This window comes from Talpa europaea (assembly GCF_964194135.1).
Source record: "Talpa europaea genome assembly, chromosome: 7".
Classification (NCBI taxonomy): domain Eukaryota; kingdom Metazoa; phylum Chordata; class Mammalia; order Eulipotyphla; family Talpidae; genus Talpa; species Talpa europaea.
The window spans coordinates 124878118-124897321 of NC_140074.1; the positions used below are offsets into that span (position 1 = coordinate 124878118).

General features: G+C 45.0%; 1 protein-coding gene across 1 annotated transcript; it reads left to right on the forward strand.

Annotated features, from left to right (window-relative positions):
- Positions 1 to 264: 264 nt before the first annotated feature.
- Positions 265 to 18190, forward strand: DCAF7 (DDB1 and CUL4 associated factor 7; the record flags this gene model as incomplete). Its single annotated transcript, XM_084237274.1, has 7 exons — positions 265 to 402; positions 10856 to 11014; positions 11640 to 11751; positions 12435 to 12553; positions 15484 to 15693; positions 16641 to 16758; positions 18018 to 18190. The coding sequence occupies 7 exons, from the start codon at positions 265 to 267 to the stop codon at positions 18188 to 18190; spliced, it is 1029 nt and encodes a 342-aa protein (XP_084093400.1).
- Between the last annotated feature and the right edge of the window lie 1014 nt (positions 18191 to 19204).

Consider the following 19204-nt stretch of genomic DNA (forward strand, 5'->3'; position numbering starts at 1 on the left):
GGGGTCGCGTGGTTTCCGTTTCTAGGGGGAGGGGCGGTGTCTCAAACGGAAGGTGGTGTTGGTCCGAGCCCCAGCAGGTTTGAAAGTAGGGGTCGGCCCGGCTGTCGTTGTCTGTGGCCGCGGCCCCGCTTCCGGGCCTGGCCGCGCCTGCCCGCCCCCGCCCCGCCTCCCCGCGGACCCCGCGGCCCCAGGCCCGGCTCCTCGCCCGACTCGCGCCCCGCCCGTCGCCGACCCGGCCCGCACTGCGGCCCCGCCGCCGCCACCATGTCCCTGCACGGCAAACGGAAGGAGATCTACAAGTACGAGGCGCCCTGGACCGTGTACGCCATGAACTGGAGCGTGCGGCCCGACAAGCGCTTTCGCCTGGCGCTGGGCAGCTTCGTGGAGGAGTACAACAACAAGGTGGGCCGGGCCGGGCTCGGAACCCAGCTGGCCGGGAGCGGGCCCCGGGACCCCCCCTTCCGGGACCCCCCCTTCCGGGACCCCCCCTTTCCGGGACCCTCCGCGGACTCGCCTTAGCGCCCAGGGGTGGCTACTCCGTGTCTGACCCCGGGTGAGGGTTTCCCCTTCCTTGTCTCATTTAACCCTGGGGCACGTCTGTGTAGACAGGAGGGTTGTTACCCCCATTTTATGGACGGGGAAACTGAGGCACGGTGTTGCGCCCCGCCGGAGTCAGCCGTGCCGTGGTGGACACGGGTTTCAAACCCGAGCTTACACCGCGCTCTGCTGTTTATCACTCGGTTCCCTCCCCTCCTGCCGCATTGCTTCAGGCGGGGGCGGAGGAGGGGAGAGGGTGAGGGAGGAGCAGGCGCCCCAGGGGGTGGTCTGCGCCCTCCCGGCACCCTGGGTTTCCCATTCGGGCTGCTTGTTGCTCACCCTTGCCTGTCCCGTATTCCCCGCCCCCACTCCCCCCCCCCCCCAGCTGGTGTTCGGGGATCCCGGCCTTTGCTGCCCCATAGCCGTCCTCTTCCAAAAGATCTTTTTTTTTGGGGGGGGACGTGATGGCCTGTGACCGTGATCCCACCATTGTTTTCTGGATAGAGACGGGGGCTTCTTGCCATTACGTTTCGCAGCTTTTGTCGTGCTAATACAGATGTGTAGCCTCGAGGAGTAAGACTTTCTGAACATCCATCAATTTGAGAAGCCTTCATCCAGGCACTGGCAGTAGAGGGATGCTTTTAAGCTGACAGTGTAGCATAACTTTATCTTTGAAAGTTGGCGAATAAGTCAACGGGAAGGGTTTTCTTTCCTTTGCCCCTTAATCTCTTCCTTTTATCACATTCAAGGAAACGTGATTGATAGTGATGAGAGAAATTTGAAAGCCGTGGCTAGTTTTGTTTAAAGCCGTGGCTAGTTTTGTTTAAAGCCTGGGCTTCTTGGTCCCGGAGCACCACTCCTTAGAAGAAATAAAACTGGACAGTTTCAGGCATGGAGCAGGGTCTAAGACTGGAACCTGCCTCCTCTCCTTGACTAGCTGTGGGTCACTGCACAGTCTGGGTTTTTGTTTTTGGTTTTTTTTTTCTGACTCACAGTTTGTTGTAGGAAGGGGGCTGCTGCTTTATAAGAAAAAATTCCTGTAAAAAACATTTGAACATTGTAAGTTGTTACAGTTTTTTAGGAGTACATCTGTTTTTCTAGAGTTAGTTCTCTTTGGAATTCCCTTTGCAAAACTGATGAAACTGGATCTCATTGTCCAGACATTACACAGTCATAATTTACAAACAAATCCCAGGGAGTATGCGCTGATCTTGAAGTCACCCATTGCCCACAGAAATCAGAGTTCTGAGCAAGACACAGCTTTGTTCTTTCTCTTGCCACTGTACCTTTATTCCTTATGGCCCATAGTGACAGCAGAGTTGGAAATAGAATTCAAGATCCTGATTTGGAAACCATGTCAGTAAAATTAAGACTATTAGAACTATTGTTGAAGGATACATTGTTCAGAAAAATAAGTAAAATACACCTTTCAAAGGGCTTGAGTCTTTTTAAGCAAGTCGATGGTTTTGTTTTTTTTTTTCCTTGAAAAATTTCCTGGGTCAATTTGGGTAAGCAGTAGCAGTCCCGTTTGAAGAGAAGAGAAACTGAGCCACAGTCAGGCTCACCGTGGAGTGATTGCTATCAAACCTCAGTTGCTACAGCTCTACCCCAGTTTCTCCTTTTCATTTAGCAACTGTCTGGAGCTCCTTCTTTGTGCCAGGACACAGCACAGACAGTGTGGTCTTAGAAGTGAAATGCAAACTAATAATCCCAGTAGTAACTGAATAAGCAGTTAACTGTGTCTTAACTCACTGGTATGCTGGAGGCAATGCAGTATATTAAAACTTTTTCATGCCCCCACCTATCTAGTTTGGGCTTTTAACTCATGGGTGTGTTGTGGACACCTTTGGCACAGCCAGTATTCATATTTTCATAATTATGCTTTCAAATGCATGAAATACATGATTATGAAGGAAACCAATTATATTTACAATTGTCAAAAATCTTTTTAAGAAGTGGTGATACAGTAATACGTACTTTCAAATTAACTCGTTAAATTACACCACCCAGTATTGTTATGAGTTTAATTTTGAAGTTAGTGATGAGGGTAAACGACATTTTATGATGGTCGACAATTGCAGTGTGATATGAAAAAAAAAATCAGTGGTTTCTACTGATTACAAAGTCACAGATACCAAATCTGCTATGAGTAGCTGCTTCCATTTGTAATGGAAGGAAATGCTAAATTTCAGTTAAAGGTTAGTGAAAATATGAATGTCATCTTCAAGTTAAAGTTCATGGACCCCAAGTTAAAAAAATCCTGCTGTACCAGATCTGTGCCCAGGGCCAGGTGGGCAGTATATATCCCGTTTTTTGAAGAACACTCTGGTGAATCTGGATAAGAACACCTTGCACTTGAATTAGACCAGGCAACAGTATGTATTTGTCTGCCTGTATCGATTCCTCTGAGATTTTTTTTAATGCAGAGTTACTCTATTTGCATAATGATTTTGATTTTGGCATTTAATTTTTAACTTCCTAGTCTTTGTGGCCGCCCGTCAGGATTCTCATTCATTTGCCTCTTTAATTCAACAAATATATATTGGACTCTGTTTTAGACACAGTGATGATACTTGGTAACCTGCTAACTTGGTAACCAGCCTTTGTTAGCAGGTGTGAGATTGGCAGGAATAAAGAAAAAGCATTTTAGCACATGAGTATTTTTGATACTTCAAATTTTGCAGTGCTTCATCAGTCCCTGGCAAAACTGTCAGGAGGGGATTTTAAAACGTAAAACTCTTCTGGTTTTAACTTCCTCCTTTCTTTTTTCTAGAGAGTGAGAGGACTAAATCCTCCATGGAACCGCTGGATAAAAATGTTGCTGCCTTAATTGTTTTTTGCCCTAACCTAGTTCACGCAGACATACTGGAGATGCTGTGATTTGAACAAGGAGTGAACCTGTTCTATAGGTAGTCTGGCCAGAGCTGACTGTCAGCCTCTGAGCCAGGAACTGATGGGGTGCTAGGCCAGAATTCATCTAGAGTTTGTCCAGGCAGGACCTTCCTGCAGACATTGATCAACACTAATCAGTCAGGAACAGGCGTGACGGGAGGACAAATGGAAAAGACTGAGAAAAACTGGTTTATTCTCTCAGAATTTTGCTTTAATAACAATTGTGGGGAACGCTTCAGTAACTAGAGTGGTATCTAGCCTGTGATAACTTGGGGCTTTTTAAGGAATGACATATATACACACACAGACAGTAGACCCCTGCTTTTTTATGACACTAATCTGTTCTACAGGCTTGATCATATTGTGAAAATGTCATAATGTGAACCCAGTAATACATTGATACTGCGTCATTTGTTCTAAGATGACAGAATTTGAAAATTTCAGCACATAACTTATGTAAGACATAAGACTCATTAATATAATAAAACAACGAAAATACTCAGAATTTCGTTTTTATTGACATTAACTAGATGAAATTTAAAATAAGTAACTTAAATTGGAAAATGTTACCTCAGAATCACCTAGATCTTGCTAGTAGAGTGAGAAAACCCAAATTCTTTTGCTAATCCACTTTTACACCATCGTCGTGCTTTTCTGTGATTTCTTATTTCAATTTAATTGAAAATTTCTATCTTTTTTTTACTCTACCCAGCCCCTAAAATCTTCTTTTTAATGTGCTGTTTAGGATCCATGGTCACAGTTTTGCACAATATTTTTATGCAGCTCAACAGCTACCACTTGTATGAAAGGATATATAAAGACTAAAGTAAAATCATTTCTACACTCTACTAAAAAAAAACATGAACTAGTGTGATAAAAGATTGATAAACTGATAACTGTTATTTAAATGCCCCACTCACAAATGCCCTGTCCACATGGTCTAGGAGGCAATTGTAATGTCAGTATTAAATCGTAAAACGTTTTATGTTTTAATCGGGAGGCCTCATTGGAAAGTGAACTAGTCGTAATGTAGGGGTCTACGTATGTGCATTCACCTTCATGCTCTGGTACTAGTACTGTGTATGATAAACTAGAATACAGTCCCCTCCCTCCAAGAGCTAGTACAAGATAGACGTGGCACCTTTTAAATGTTTTTGAAATATAAAATATTTTGTATAATTTATATTTTTTTGTGAAAGTAATAAAGGTGAAAATGCAGATGTGGTCATGCCTCTAAGGAGTTAATATTTTATGTGACATATCTGCTCCTTAGACATCTGACATAGTACTCTCCACAGTTTATAACAAAGTAAAACTGACCTTGCTTCACAACCTTTTCTTTTTAGGGGCATTTGTTACACATGTTGGGATAAAATGTTATGAAGCAATAGTTGCAAAAAGGTAGTGGAGTTGGGAGAGGAAATTTAGCAGAAGGATAGGGAAGATGATGGAGAAGAAAGTATTTGGGGGTAACCTACATGTTGTGAGTTAGATGATTAAAGTCTCTCGTTTTCCTTATGTTCCCACGATAAGTGAATCAGGATTACAGTATAATGAGGATCAAATGGGTCGAGGAAGATGCTGAGAAAGGACATGGATGGCCGTAGATTTCAAATTCAGAAGAGCATAGTTCTTCAGGGTAGGATTTTGGTGGGCAAGATCAGCAATCCTTTGAGGCGCTGAGGAGGTGTACATGCAGCAGGAACTTTCCCGGACTCCATTTGACACCTTGGGTAAGAGGGGAGCTAAGCTGTACAAGGAGAAAAGTAGACATGCCATCTTCTGTAGAAGTGTTAGTTAAGGTAGGTTGGTAGATTGAATTTTTAAAAGCTTAGCCACTCCTTACCTCTGTTGGCTGGGGAGTGGGGAGGTTTCAGTGTGTCTGCTAACATGGCCCTGACCTCTCTCCCTCAGGTCAGCTAGGAAGAACTCACCTCATTCAAAAGGAACACAGCAGCTATAGAAAGATTATTATATGAAAGAAGGGGGGTGGGGAGGGAAACAAGTGGCAGGTAAAGAACTGTACTAGAAAAATGTTTTTTATCACTTAAAAATTAGTGAGCAATCCTACCACCATAAATTCAGAAAACTTAACATCAAGGATGCCAGGAAGCAATAGAGGAGATCAAGTGAACTAAGTCTTGGTGACAAAAGAAAATGGATCCTCAGCAAATAGAATCCAGGCAAATAATGGAAGAGAAAACAAAAATGATCAAAAAATTAAAAGTTACATTGGAAAGAGAAAGTAAAAATAAAAATTGCTGAAAATAGTGAAGGATAATGAAGACAGGTTGAGAAAATAAAATGGAAATAAATAGCTGGGACATAATAGGTGCAGAAAATAAAAATCTAACTTAAGTTTAATTGGTGTCCCAGAAGAAGATGGCCAAAGAAATGAAACAAAAACAATTGGCCCTGAAAGATTTTTAAGGGAAGTTTCTACATTTTAAGAGTGAAGAAAGAAGATTTAAGACATCCAGGCAGAATGATCACGTTCTTTTTAAGAGAAGAAGGAGAAATTAGGCTAGCTGCATTTGATGACAGGGGTAACTGGACAGTGCCTAAAAATCTGCCACCATTATAGGTTGTACAACTATAAATATCTGAGAATAATATACTTAAGGGGCCTCCCTGGTGGCCTAGGAGTTAAGACTCAGTGCTGTCATCACATCTGCCCACTGCAGCTGGGTGGCCTGAGTTCCATCTCTGGCTAGGGAGCTGACCCACATATGGTGCAGCAGACCTCTCCTGTCTTGCCTGCTGCTTCCCTTAGCAGTGTATTTCAGTAAATTTGCCTGTTCTGCTCTCCACTCTATCTCTGGTGAAACTTCTCAACCCCTTCAACTCTGACCTACACTCCAGTTCTTCTACACAAAAATAAAATCTTAAAAAAAAAAAAAAGACCTAAAAAGGGCCTCCCCTGGTGGCGCAGTGGCTGAGCGCTGGGTTGTGAGCCTGCCCGCAGCCTCTGCAGAGCCAGTTGGATCCCTGGCCACCGCGAGGGTCCCACCAAAAAAAAAAAAAACAAAAAAAAAAAACCACAACACTTAAAAAGAAAAAGAATAATATACTTAAGGAGCAGGAATGCAAGAGTGGAGAGCTGTCATCCTATGCCTGTGTAATAGGAAACCTAGCCTTGTTCCTGACTCAGGTTTTAACCATCAGTTTTGCAGTTGGAGCTAGTTAATGGTGGGAATGAAAAAGCAAAACTCACCTTCATTATTATCCCTTGGGGTTCAGGGATGGGAGTATAGGATAGGGACAGAAACTCTGGATGTAGGGAATGAGGGAAGGGTATGTGAAGGATGATAGTGCTACTAATGATTTTGTAAGAACACAATAGAAAGTCTAGGTGAGACAGTTTATAAGGGAAAAAACAAAGTACCAAACTTTCCTTAAAAAGTAAAAAACCTGAGTGATTTTAAAACTCATGGAACAGTGGAAATGTAGTTAAAGATATACCACCAGGGCCTCCCCGGTGGCGCAGCGGTTGAGCGCTGGGTTGCGAAGCTGCCCGCAGCCTCTGCAGCGCTGGTTCGATCCCCGGCTGCTCCCCGGCCACCGGAGGAGGGTCCCACATGGCGCGCAGACCTCTCCTGCCGCCCGCTGCTCCCCTCAGCAGTGTACTTTGGTCCTTCTGCCTGCTCTGCTCCCCGCTCTGGCTCTGGTGAATTCTCTCACCCTCCCGCGCTTCTGACTGTACCCAGTGCTTGTATAAAACCAACCAACCAAATAAATAAATAAATAAATAAGACATGCCTCTAGAAAATTTAAAAAAAAAAAAAAAAGATATACCACCAAAAATGGCACAGCCCTCAGCTTTATGAGCTAGTTTACCAAAGGAAATGTGTAACAAAGGCATTCCTACAAATCAATAAGAAAGTAGACTAGGCAAAAGTTTTGAGTTGATGTTTTTCATTGTAATGATGAAGAGCTTGTTTTATGGGGCTGCCTACATTTAAAATGTAGCTTTGTGATCTTGGGTAAAATACTTAATGTCTTACTCAGTATCCTCTTCCAAAATGGAGATGTCGAGAGGGGTAAATGAGGTAATACTCATAAAGCATTAAGCATAGTGCTTATACTTGATCTATCACAAGCACTCACATGTTAGTGATTGTCATTCAGAAATAAAAACAGTATAATATGCTTGGCCTCAACAGAAAAATGGTAGCGAAATGCCATTTTTTTATCCATCAGATTAGCAAACATGTAAAAGATTTTCAGTGTTTACACTTTCAGTATGGGGGAGCTGGCATTTGTATTCCCTAATGAATGTGTAGATGGAAGCAACCTTTTTGAAGCTGCTTTGACAGAATCTATTAACATTTAAAATGTGATACAGCAGTTACATTTCTAGCAGTCCATCCAATAAAAGCATCTGGACCTGTGTACAAAGTATTGTTTATGATAGCAAAACAATGGGATATAGCCACAATACTTGTGAATGGTTAAATAAATTATAGTATGCTTACCACAGTCTGCTGTAGAAAACTGAGCTAGAGCTGTTTGTACCGTCATGAGAAGACCTTCCAAGATACTTCTTTAAAAGCAAGATGCAGGGCCTCCCTGGTGGTGCAAGGGGTTAAGCACTGCACTGTGAAGCAATCTGCGGCCTCTGCAGCAGGAGTTTGATTCCCTGCCGGCCAGGGAGCAACCCATATGGCGCAGCAAACCTCTCCTGCCTCGCCCACTGCTCCCCTCAGCAGTGTATTTCAGTCAGTCTGCCTGTTCTGTTACCCACTCTGTCTCTGGTGAATCCTCTCACCACCACCCCCACACACACCTCTGGCCTGTACCCCAGCTCTTATATGCATAAATAAATAAATCTTTTAAAAAAATAAAAGCAAGTTGCAAATAAGCCAAAAAAAAAAGCAAGTTAGAGTATATTTTATGGTTCAAGCCCATTTATGTTTTTAAACTTGCCCCTGACCACACCCCCCCACCATATACGCATATATAAATGCACAGAGAACCTTTTGGAAGATACACATCAGACTGATTTGAGAGTACATAAGTAGAATTGGGGGTGAAGTTAATAGAAGATTTACCACTTCACTCTGTATTACCTGTATTTTTATAGAGAACTTACATTTTCTTTCATCATTAAAGTATTTTAAACATTCAAGTATCTGGGGAAAAAAAAAAAGTTGAGTATCAGTGATAGCCAGTTGTTTTTCTCAATATTTAGTTGGCAGTTTGGTTCAGAAGAGCTAGAATCAGTTATATTGAGAATTAAAACACAAATCTGCAAACACATGAATTGTCTAGGAAAAGGAAAGATGAAATCTCAGCTGTTTTCTGACTCGCATGGGTTAGGTGCTGAGGGCAGAGGTTGTCAGGCCTTACTGAAATCAGATCCCCTGGGGGGTTCTGAAGACGACTCCTGGGCCCCTCTTAACAGTTGTTGAATTAGAATCTTGGGCTGGATTTGGGGACCCCAGGAATGTGTAAGACTCCAGGTAAAACATGTAATCAAATTTGGAAATAGGTCTGTCGAGACAGTACAAGCAAAAGTAAGACTCAGGCCCGGCTATAAGACATTTACCAAGTGAAATAGTGCAAGGTAGTATTGTAGGTACTTTCTGTCATGAAGATTTTTAAAAGACATGGATGGCACGATCTGTAAACTTACATAGACAATTCCTTAGGAATCTACTTAACTACTGAAGCTAATTAATTTAGCAGTTATAGGAGCCAAGATGAATGTGCAATTGTATTCTATATATAAATGTATTCTATATAGTGAAATTTAAAAATTCCATTTATAATGCTTTTTATAGTAATCAGCACTGAGGAATTAAGTTGATGAAAGAAATGCAACACTTGTGCATTGAAAAGTTCAAGCCATCACTGAGAGAAAAAAGTCAAAATGACAAACATACTGTATTTATGGGTTGGAAGGTCCAGTATTGTAAAAACAGCAGTTTTCCCAAACTGGTTTATAGGTTCAACATAATCCCAACAGAGTCTTTGTAGAATTTGTCAAACTGGTTCTAAGATTTAAACAGAAAAGCAAAAGTACAGACTAGAAAAACTCTTGTGGTAAAAACAACAAAATTGGAGAACTTGCACATCTGATTTCAGGACCTCATCGGAAAGCTGCTGTGATCTTGCTAAGTGGTTAGCCATGCAGACCAGTGGCACAGACTGCCGAGTCCAGAAACAGATGGACAAATGCACGGTCAGTTGATTTTCAACAAAGCGACCAAGGTGATTCCAAGGAGAAAGGGTAGTCTTTCCGAAATGATACTGGGACAATCCGACATTCACATGTGATTCACCCCTGTATCATGAAAGAACTTCCAATGGATCATAGACCTACATTCATCTAAAACCTGAAAAAAAAATTTTTAATTGTGGTAACATTGGTTTACATCTTTGTGTGTTAGAGGTATGGGATCTCCCATTCAGGTGTCACACCACACCCACCACCAGAGCACCCTGGGTCCATTCCCCCATAGTCACTTGTGCCCCCTCCCTGCCTTGCTGCCTTCCTCTCCCCCTCCCTCTCATAGCCTCAGTGCCCTTGTCAGATTTCTAGGGTTTGTAAAATTAGAAAACATTTAGGCGAAAATATGACGGGGTTAGGCAATGATTTCTTAGGACACAAAAAGCATGAGCTATAAAAGAAAGGATGAGCCAATGTCATCAGAAGTTTTAATTTCTGTTCTTCAGAAAACACTGAAAGAAAATGATAGAACAGCCATAAACTGTGAGAAAATATTTTCAAAACATGTAACCAAGGACTTATAACCAGAACGTACAAAGTACTCTCAAAACTCAAAACAACCCAGTAAAAACTGAAGTGAAACTATTCTGTATGATACTATATATGTGTGTCACACCCTATGGATTTACAGCACAAGGAGTAAGTGCTAGTGTAAACTGTGGACTTTGTCAGTGTAGGTTCTCCAATTGTAAAAAATGTGCACTTTGGTGGGGATTTTGAGGTGGAGGAGGTTATGCATGTATGGGCAGGAGGCAAATGAGAACTCTGCTTTCTGCCCAGTTTTGCTGTGAATCTAAAACTGCTCGAAAAGTACTTTAAGACAAAGTATCTGAACAAACATCAGAGAACAGATGTGGATGGCAAGAAAGCACATGAAAAGATGCTCAGTATTATTAGTTACTAGGGAAGTCTAAATTTAAATTATACTACACACCTATTAGAATGACTTAAACACATGGCAATGTGCCTTGCTAGCAGAGATGAATTTTGTTTCTGCTGGGCGTTGGCAGTGTGCGATGTCACTCAACCCCCCAGCTGGGCTTCCTCAGCTGACCTGTGGGCTGGTTGGCCTGGTGCCCACTCTGTAATCAGTTATTTACTCTGGTTAAGTGTAGTCCCGTGTCAGGACTTCTGTCACTCACCAGTGACCTGAGGAAAATGATATTTATGTGGCTCGATTTTGGTGTGTTACAGGTTCAGCTTGTTGGTTTAGATGAAGAGAGTTCGGAGTTTATTTGCCGAAACACTTTCGACCATCCGTACCCCACCACAAAGCTCATGTGGATCCCTGACACAAAAGGTGTCTATCCAGACCTGCTGGCGACAAGTGGTGACTATCTCCGAGTGTGGAGGGTAAGCAGGTGCTGGGTTGGCAGCCAGGCCCACAGCCCTGTCAGCTGTTGGGAGCAGCGTGGAGAGCTGCCTGGGCTAGGAGGCAGCAGTGTCCTGGCAGCCTGGGGGAAGCCAGTGGGAGCCATCTGGACTGACTGACTTTGGCTTAGGCGACTTTCTAGTAAACCAAGCTGAGCTTCCTTGAAGTCCTGCAGGAAACCTGAGGCTCATGAACTTGATGTAATAAGGAGAGCCGCCTATAGGGTGGTACTTTTGAGACATCGTCTTCTGTTTACAGCCAAGATATCTTTGAGTAAATTAGCAAAATACCAGGCCATTGATTCTAGGCAATTGAGTGCATCACCCCCTACCCCTTCAGCTGAACTCACCATGAGCAGTGGATTCTGGGTTGGGCACCATGAGAGGACCTTATCTCCAGAAAGATTTGGGTATGAAAATTCAGAGAACAAAGCTAGGCAGAGGAGAAAGTTTGGAAAGCAGCATTCAGAGAATTCCTCTGGGGTTCAGTCTCTTTGGATAAAAATGTTCTCCCATGTCTTATATTTACTTGATTATAGTCTACATGAGGCTTTAAGACTTTGTGAAGACAAGACTGGCTGATTTGTTAAAATTATTCTCCCTTCAGGTTGGGGAAACAGAGACCAGGCTGGAATGTTTGCTAAACAATAATAAGAACTCAGATTTCTGCGCTCCTCTGACCTCCTTTGACTGGAATGAGGTGGATCCTTATCTTTTAGGTAAGGGAGTGCAGGGATACGTGTTCCGGGTTCAAGATGCAAAGATACACTTTCTCAGATAGAACATGGAACACCTTTTCACCAGGGGCCTGAGGTATACATCATCCGAGGATGGGGCCAGTGGGTAAGAAGCTAAATGTGGCACATGGTCACTGGCTACATATGTGGCATGGGGAGCTGTCCACGTGTCTGCAATCTTTTTTAAAAAAATATTTATTTATTTATTTATTTATGCATACAAGAACTGGGATACAGGCCAGAGGCGTGGCGGGGGGGTGAGAAGATTCACAAGAGAGAGTAGGGAGCAGAACAGGCAGATCTACTGAAACACACTGCTGAGGGGAGCAGCGGGCGAGTCAGGAGAGGTCTGCTGAGCCATGTGGGTTGCTCCCTGGCCAGCTGGGGACGGAACTCATGCTGCAGCGGCTGTGGACAGCTTCATAGGTTGCGTCTTAACCCCTTGCACCACCAAGGAGGCCCCACTTGTCTGCATCTTACCTCCCCAGTCAGAGTCTAAGGTCCTGGGGTGAGGAGTGAGTCCTTGTCTCTCTTGGCTCTCTGAATTCCCTTCTTCTGTTCAGGAAGTGCTTTGGCATGTTGTGTTCTGGGCTGGACAGATGAGTAGGCACACGGAGAGAAACTCACTCCTGTCAGCCATCACTGACCTGCGTGCTTGTTTCCAGGTACCTCAAGCATCGATACAACTTGTACCATCTGGGGGCTGGAGACAGGGCAGGTCTTGGGGCGAGTGAATCTTGTGTCTGGTCATGTGAAGACTCAACTGATTGCCCACGACAAAGAGGTAAAGATGTGGCTGTTTTTTTTCTTTCCTCTGATGCTTTCCGTGCCTTCATTGTGAGTGGTTAAGCTGCCTGCTTGCTGTTTTGCAAATTGTGTGGGAAACCATAATATAATGTTAGTGTTGTCTTATCTAAATAGAAAACAGTCATGTGTCCAAACCGCAGGAAACAGCACTGTTGGAAACAAGTGCTTGGGGGCTGGTGTACACAACTTATTCTCCAGCCTGCCAGAGGTGGTTTATAGACAGAATAAGCAAAATCTCTTATAGACAAACTTGGACCAGGTGTGATTAAAAAATAATCTTAGACTAACACTTATCTTAAAATATATTTACTTTTTGGGAGGGAGGTAGGAAAAGGGAAAATTTCCTGGCAGGCAAACCTATTCATCCTTTTTTCCTAAATTTTTTCTATGAAGTTTTGGTGTGTTCCCTTACTACGGACATTTTTAATACGGTTTGGAATTGTATATGTTTCATTTTGATGGTGATGCTTCTTTTATGTTGTTGTAAAAGGCAACAAGAGCTATATGTATTGTGTTTTAAGCAAAGCATTCTTCTGGGTATTTTTGGAATATGGCCATAAATCTTTTCCTCCCAGAGCGAGTGCATGCCCGATGCTCCAATTTCCTGTGAGAGTGTTTCCTTTTCTTTTCTACCTTACCCTGCATCGCAAGGTGTAGTATCGCTACAGATAAAAAGGGTGTCTTGACCTCAGGTCAGAAATAGGAGTTTGTTTGTTGAATGGGTTGAATTCGGGAGGAAGTTGGTGACTAGGTTTTCATTTTTAGTGAGGGGTCCTTTTCTGGCTTTTTGTGCTTCTATGGTAAGTAAGAGCTCTTACAAGACTGCTGGCCTTGGCTGCTGCCAAACCAAGGGGCACAGGAAGACTTTGCCCTAGCGAATGGACCTGTAAGGAACTTCTGGAAACCCTCTTGACCATCAAGTGGAACAGGTTGCTATATTTTAGTTCTTTGACAACTTTGCCTGCTGTTCTCTATTAGTGTTCAACCTAGAGCACCGGAACTATCCTAAGTGTTTAAACTGAGGGGGTGTTAACCCAGGGGAATGCCCACACAGATGATGGTAAGGCTGAGAAGCCAGCCACCGTGAGGTAATCTAGAGAACAGGAGCAGCGAGAAGCTACAGCGTATAGGCTGGAGGGGTGATGGAGGAGGCAGTTACTGGAATCCAGGGGCCAGTTTACCTGGAGATAGAGCCATTACCAGAGGTGCTTCTGAGAACACAGAGGGGAGGAGAAGTACTTCAGCTTCTCCCCACCTCCCACCGTTCAGTTTCCCAGCAGGGCCTCCCATGGCTGAGCCAGCCAGAAGCAGCCTATGGACCTGGGACCCTTCCAAACACAGCCTGTGGGAATCCGTTCTCTTGGGATACAGAGAAGAGGAGAGGGAAGTGGCAGGAGTGGATCTTAACAGCGAGCAGGCCCTGGACCAGCACTGTGGTCTTGAAGAAATGAAGCTGAGGCTGGTTGCTGTGAGAGGAGCAGTAATGCCTCCCAGCATCTTCGGTCTTTCTCAGCCCACCTCTCTCTGTCAGGCACTAGTTATGGAGACTTCTGTTGCTGCCTAGTGTTAGTGTGGTGGGGATTTCATGTTTCTGGGAATTGCCTCCTTCTCTTGGCTTGTGACGAAATGCCCTGGGGGAAGAGCCCACTAGAGGTGAGAGAGCTCTGCGCCCTCACCACACTGTCTCTGGGCACTTGGGCACTTGAGATGCTGCCGTGGTGTCTGTTCCTCCGTGTCACTGAGAACTGGCCGTGGGGCTGCGCATACTGATCCATTACACCCCTGGTCCAACAGCTGGACAGTACTGGACAGAACCTGCCTTGATCTGTCAGGACTCCCTGTGAGGACCAGCCTAGTTCCCTTTTGAACCACTCCTGATTCCTGTTTTAGAGAAGTGCATTTAGTAGTTACCTAGAGGAAAAGGAATTTGTGAGGCGGACTAGGAATAGAGGATCAATTGGCGGTGTCCCTGAGCAGAAAGAACCACTAAGAAGGCCAGAGTCAGTATTTAGTGGGAGAGTCCCTGGAAGTCAGCTGTTCTTAGAACCCCAGCTCAGATGGGTCTCATCTGGCATTTTCCTTTTCAGTTTCTTTCTCTGCTTGTCTGGCGCTAGCTTTGCTGTTTCTCTTCATGTCTTTCTTTCTCTGAAGCTCTTTGTTTCTCTGCCTGTTTTCTCTTGGGTATTGGTAGTGCCCAATGCTGCAACAGTAGTAAAAGCAGAAAACAATGAGTGAAAATCTAAATGAAGTCACTTCTGTTACACAGCAACTGGAGGAGAAGCAGAGCATGTCCGGGGACAAGAGTGTGCTCCCAGCTTCCTTGCGAGTGTGGGAACCTCCCGAACCTCCTGCCTGCAGCTTAGAGCTGCCATTACCCCGTGCAGAGGAGTCTCAGGCCCAGCTTCCACAGCAGCACCAGTGTGTCTGCTAAGTGGCCACAGGAAGGCTGCTTCTACCCCTCAAATTTCCTTTATTACTGTCCTCCACCTGCCTCTGATCACACAGGTGAAAGTCACCCAGGCCCAAGAAATAAAAGTCTCAGTCTGGTGCTTTGGCGGAAGTCCGCCGCTGCCTCTAGCTCCTGCTGAGCCCATCCCGCCTGCAGAAGACGTGCTTGGGGATGCTTGTGCTCTGTCTGTGAGGGTCTGTGCCCTTCATTTCACCTCAGGATTGGAGAGAGAAGACTTGGAAAGCAGGGATGTAGGAAGACACCAGCCAGTTTCTGTAGTGATAAATGCTCTTCGCTCTTCGATGCTGAGCTCTCAGGTTCCAGTGCTTACAGACTTGACTTCCCTCCTTCTGTGTCACCAGCAGGGGTTCAGATGACCTGGGGATGGTAGATTTCCCTCTTTGCAGAAAAGGAGGTGATGGATCTGATTCTGACTGAAGCTTCTCATTCCCCATCAGGTCTATGATATCGCGTTTAGCCGCGCTGGGGGCGGCAGGGACATGTTTGCTTCGGTGGGCGCTGATGGCTCTGTGCGGATGTTTGACCTCCGCCATCTGGAACACAGCACCATCATTTATGAAGACCCCCAGCATCACCCACTGCTTCGCCTCTGCTGGAACAAGCAGGACCCTAACTACCTGGCTACCATGGCCATGGATGGAATGGAGGTGAGCATCCCACCTGGGGCTGACATCCAGCCTCCTACCTAATTCCTGCACTGCTTAGTATATCTAGAATAGTCCTAAGCGGTGCCATTTTCTCCTTACTGGATCTTTGGAAATGTCTGGAGATATCTTTAATTCTCCCTATTCAGGGACAGTGGGCAGTGCTACATTGGTGGAGGCTGGGGGTGCTGCTAAACATCTTATAATGCATAGGACAGGCCTCACAAGTGTCAATAGTGCCAGGGTTGAAATAGCCTGATATAGAACAACTACTGTGTGTTAAGAACTTTTAACACTTAGACATTTGGAGTTGGAGCCAAGAAAAGCAGTATCTCAAGAGTAAACCAAATCCTATGTGCTTATGGCACTGAGTAAAGAAACAGGCCATTTCCCCCTTCTGTGGTCTGGACAGATTCCTCCAGCTTTAGCAAACAGACGTGGAAGTGGTGACTCTCTGTTGACTGTGACTGGATAAAGTAGTAGGTTGGAGGTGGTACAGTGATGGAAGCAGAGGTAGTAGAGTGATTAACGCTGCTTTGTGTGGCCAGCGCCTCAGACTCCTTACATTCCAGATTCTGCCTTGGATGTCGGGTGGGAGGGCTCACATCCTGCCCAGCTGCGCATGCACAGAATTCCTAGCACAGGCACCTAATGGAACTTGGTGGATTAACCAAATTGATCTTAGCTACTCTGCTTCTCCCCTTTCTTACCCATGTAAAGACCTGTGATGTTTAAGATCAGATACTAAAGTACCTGAATCATCTTTGTTTTCTTTTTCCTCAATCCTATAGCTGCTTTGGTAGCAAAAACTCTGTCTCTATTAGTCTTTAAATCCAAAAGTGAACAAGTTATGCTAAAAAAGAGTTTTTTCTTATGTAGCGTTGTTTTGGTTTGTTTGTTTGCTCTTCATAGCACACCTTGAAGTTCTGGGCCTTTTACTCTGCCTGCAGGTAGTGATTCTGGATGTCCGAGTTCCCTGCACGCCTGTCGCCAGGTTAAACAACCACCGAGCCTGTGTCAATGGCATTGCGTGGGCCCCGCATTCATCGTGCCACATCTGTACTGCAGGTAATGTGGTGGGAGGGGAGCGAGATGCGGAGGAAGTGGTAGGGAGATCATCTCGTCTCGCTGAGGATAGTTCAGAAATTTATACAAAAGAATTCAACTGAGAACCACCCCATGCTTGTGAATTCGAAGAATCCAGATTTCCAGATGAAATCTGGAGCATCTTCCCTTTACTGTTTGAGTCCATCATCAGTTAGAGGCCTATGCCTCGGCTGCCCCAATAAGCCACTGTTAAAGGGTGAAGTTGATTCCAGTCCTGTGTATCAGAAATGGGCTTGCGTGTCAGGATGGGCTGATGTGGTACTGAAGCTCATCGCCTTTTTTTCTATTCTTCTCTAAAATTAAGAACTTAATTTTGGTTATATGAGCACATTATAGATCACTTAGGAACTAAAGTCAATATAACTCACTACCTTGCCATCTTAAAACCTTGCCATCTTACTTTAATATATTTCCTTCCACTCATTTTACATATATCTTCTTTATGGTATTTTCCATAGCTCTTAAAAACTTTCGTTTTTTTTTTTTTAAAGATTTATTTATGCATATAAGAACTGGGTTATAGGCCAGAGGTGTGGGGGGGGGGGTGAGAGGATTCACCAGAAACAGAGTGGGGAACAGAACAGGCAGATTGACTAAAATACACTGCTGAGGGGAGCAGCGGGCAGGTAGTCAGGAGAGGTCTGTGGGTTGCTCCCTGACCGGCTGGGGATCGAACTCATACTGCACTGGCTGCAGATAGCTTCTTAGGTTGTGTCTTAACCCCTTGCACCATCAGGGAGGCCCCTCAAAAACTGTTTTTAATAGCACATAGTACTTTATCTCATTATCTGTATAACACCTCATGAATGTCTATTAAAAAAAGCAGGAGGGTCCATTCAGTTAAATCATCAGAGTACTTTAAAATGACATGTTTTGGGGTCATTTTGATCCCATCGTCCTCTCCTGATGCCCGTCACGTGGGAGGTGCCTTCTCAGGTCTGCTGTGCTGTCTCAACTCTGCTGTAGTGACTGAGCCAGAGGCTTGGCTTGGAGTCCCACCTCCGCCACTAGCTGGCTGCATGGCTCTGCGGTCTGGGATGAATGCCTGAACCTTTCTCACTCTCAGTCCTCTGATCTATTAAAATTAAAGGCCCCTCACAGGGGTTTTGGTGGGCAGACACTCTGTAACCCGTGATGTCCTCACCCAGGCCCCCAGTGCGGGGATCATTATCCTCCATCCCTGAGTTGTGACCCTGCCTGCTGGCTTTCTCTGTCCCTAGCTGATGACCATCAGGCTCTCATCTGGGACATCCAGCAAATGCCCCGGGCCATCGAGGACCCTATCCTGGCCTACACCGCTGAAGGAGAGATCAACAACGTGCAGTGGGCATCGACTCAGCCCGACTGGATTGCCATCTGCTACAACAACTGCTTGGAGATACTCAGAGTGTAGTGTTGGTGGCGCCATGGCCACGCGGCAGGGGCTTGTGTGTCCTGCCCCTGCCCCACCCCCAAAGTAAGAAGAAATATGTTTCCGGTGGCCAGTATGTCTTTCATTGCTTTGCACCCGCTGTTACCAGAAGCTGCTCTAGGAGTCCAGGCCAATCACCCATCACTGTGCTAGACTCAGTGCTGTGTGGCGCCCCTCAGCCCAGGCTGAGTTTTAAGATACTCTTTTTTCTCTTCTCCTTTGGTCCTTCAATTAAAAGTTTCTGTATATTTGTTTGTCAGCCGTTGTGTTAATGAGCATTCCAGGCACTGGCTGTGTTTGTGTTCATCTGCCCCATGTCTCTGTCTGCTGCGGAGCAGCACTCTCTGCCCTGTCCCCGCCCTGTCCGTGTCAGTGGGAACATGCCAGTTTGCAGTTGTCTTTCCTCCTGTTATTAATGTCTTTAAAAAATTTCAACTTTGTATATTTTTTATCTATCGGGCTAATTTTTTTATGAAAAGAACTTTACTCTTCCTGGTTTCTTCCTTTGTTTCATAGTCCTCCCTACTAGCACCTCTTCTCCTCCCTGGTGCCCGGAGCAGCACTGGGCCCTTCATCCCAGCAGCACTTTGCCTTCTTGAATCACTGCCTGAGCGGAGCGCACCTGACCGGGAGTCCAAACCGCCTTGGTGCTCAGAAGTCGGCCACCTCACACCTTTTCTCAGCCTGGCTCTTCTCAAGGGCATTCTGGGCTCCAAAATAGACATGTGAAGCCTCCTGTCACTCCCGGAAGTACCTCTGTCCAGCCCCACTGAGACCTGTCGGGCATGTGCCTGATTGGGGTGGCTAACATGACTTTATAAAAGTCATCTTGCATATAAAATGACTTGAGGGGATAGTTGCAGGAAAGCTGAGCTCAGCATGTATTTCCAGCCTCTAGTTGGCATCTGCTTTGCCTTCACCTGGAAGCCCGGCCCTTCCATTCCGTGTCTTGAATGCTAGGCAAGGATGATCAACTAAGCTGAGCGGCACTATTTT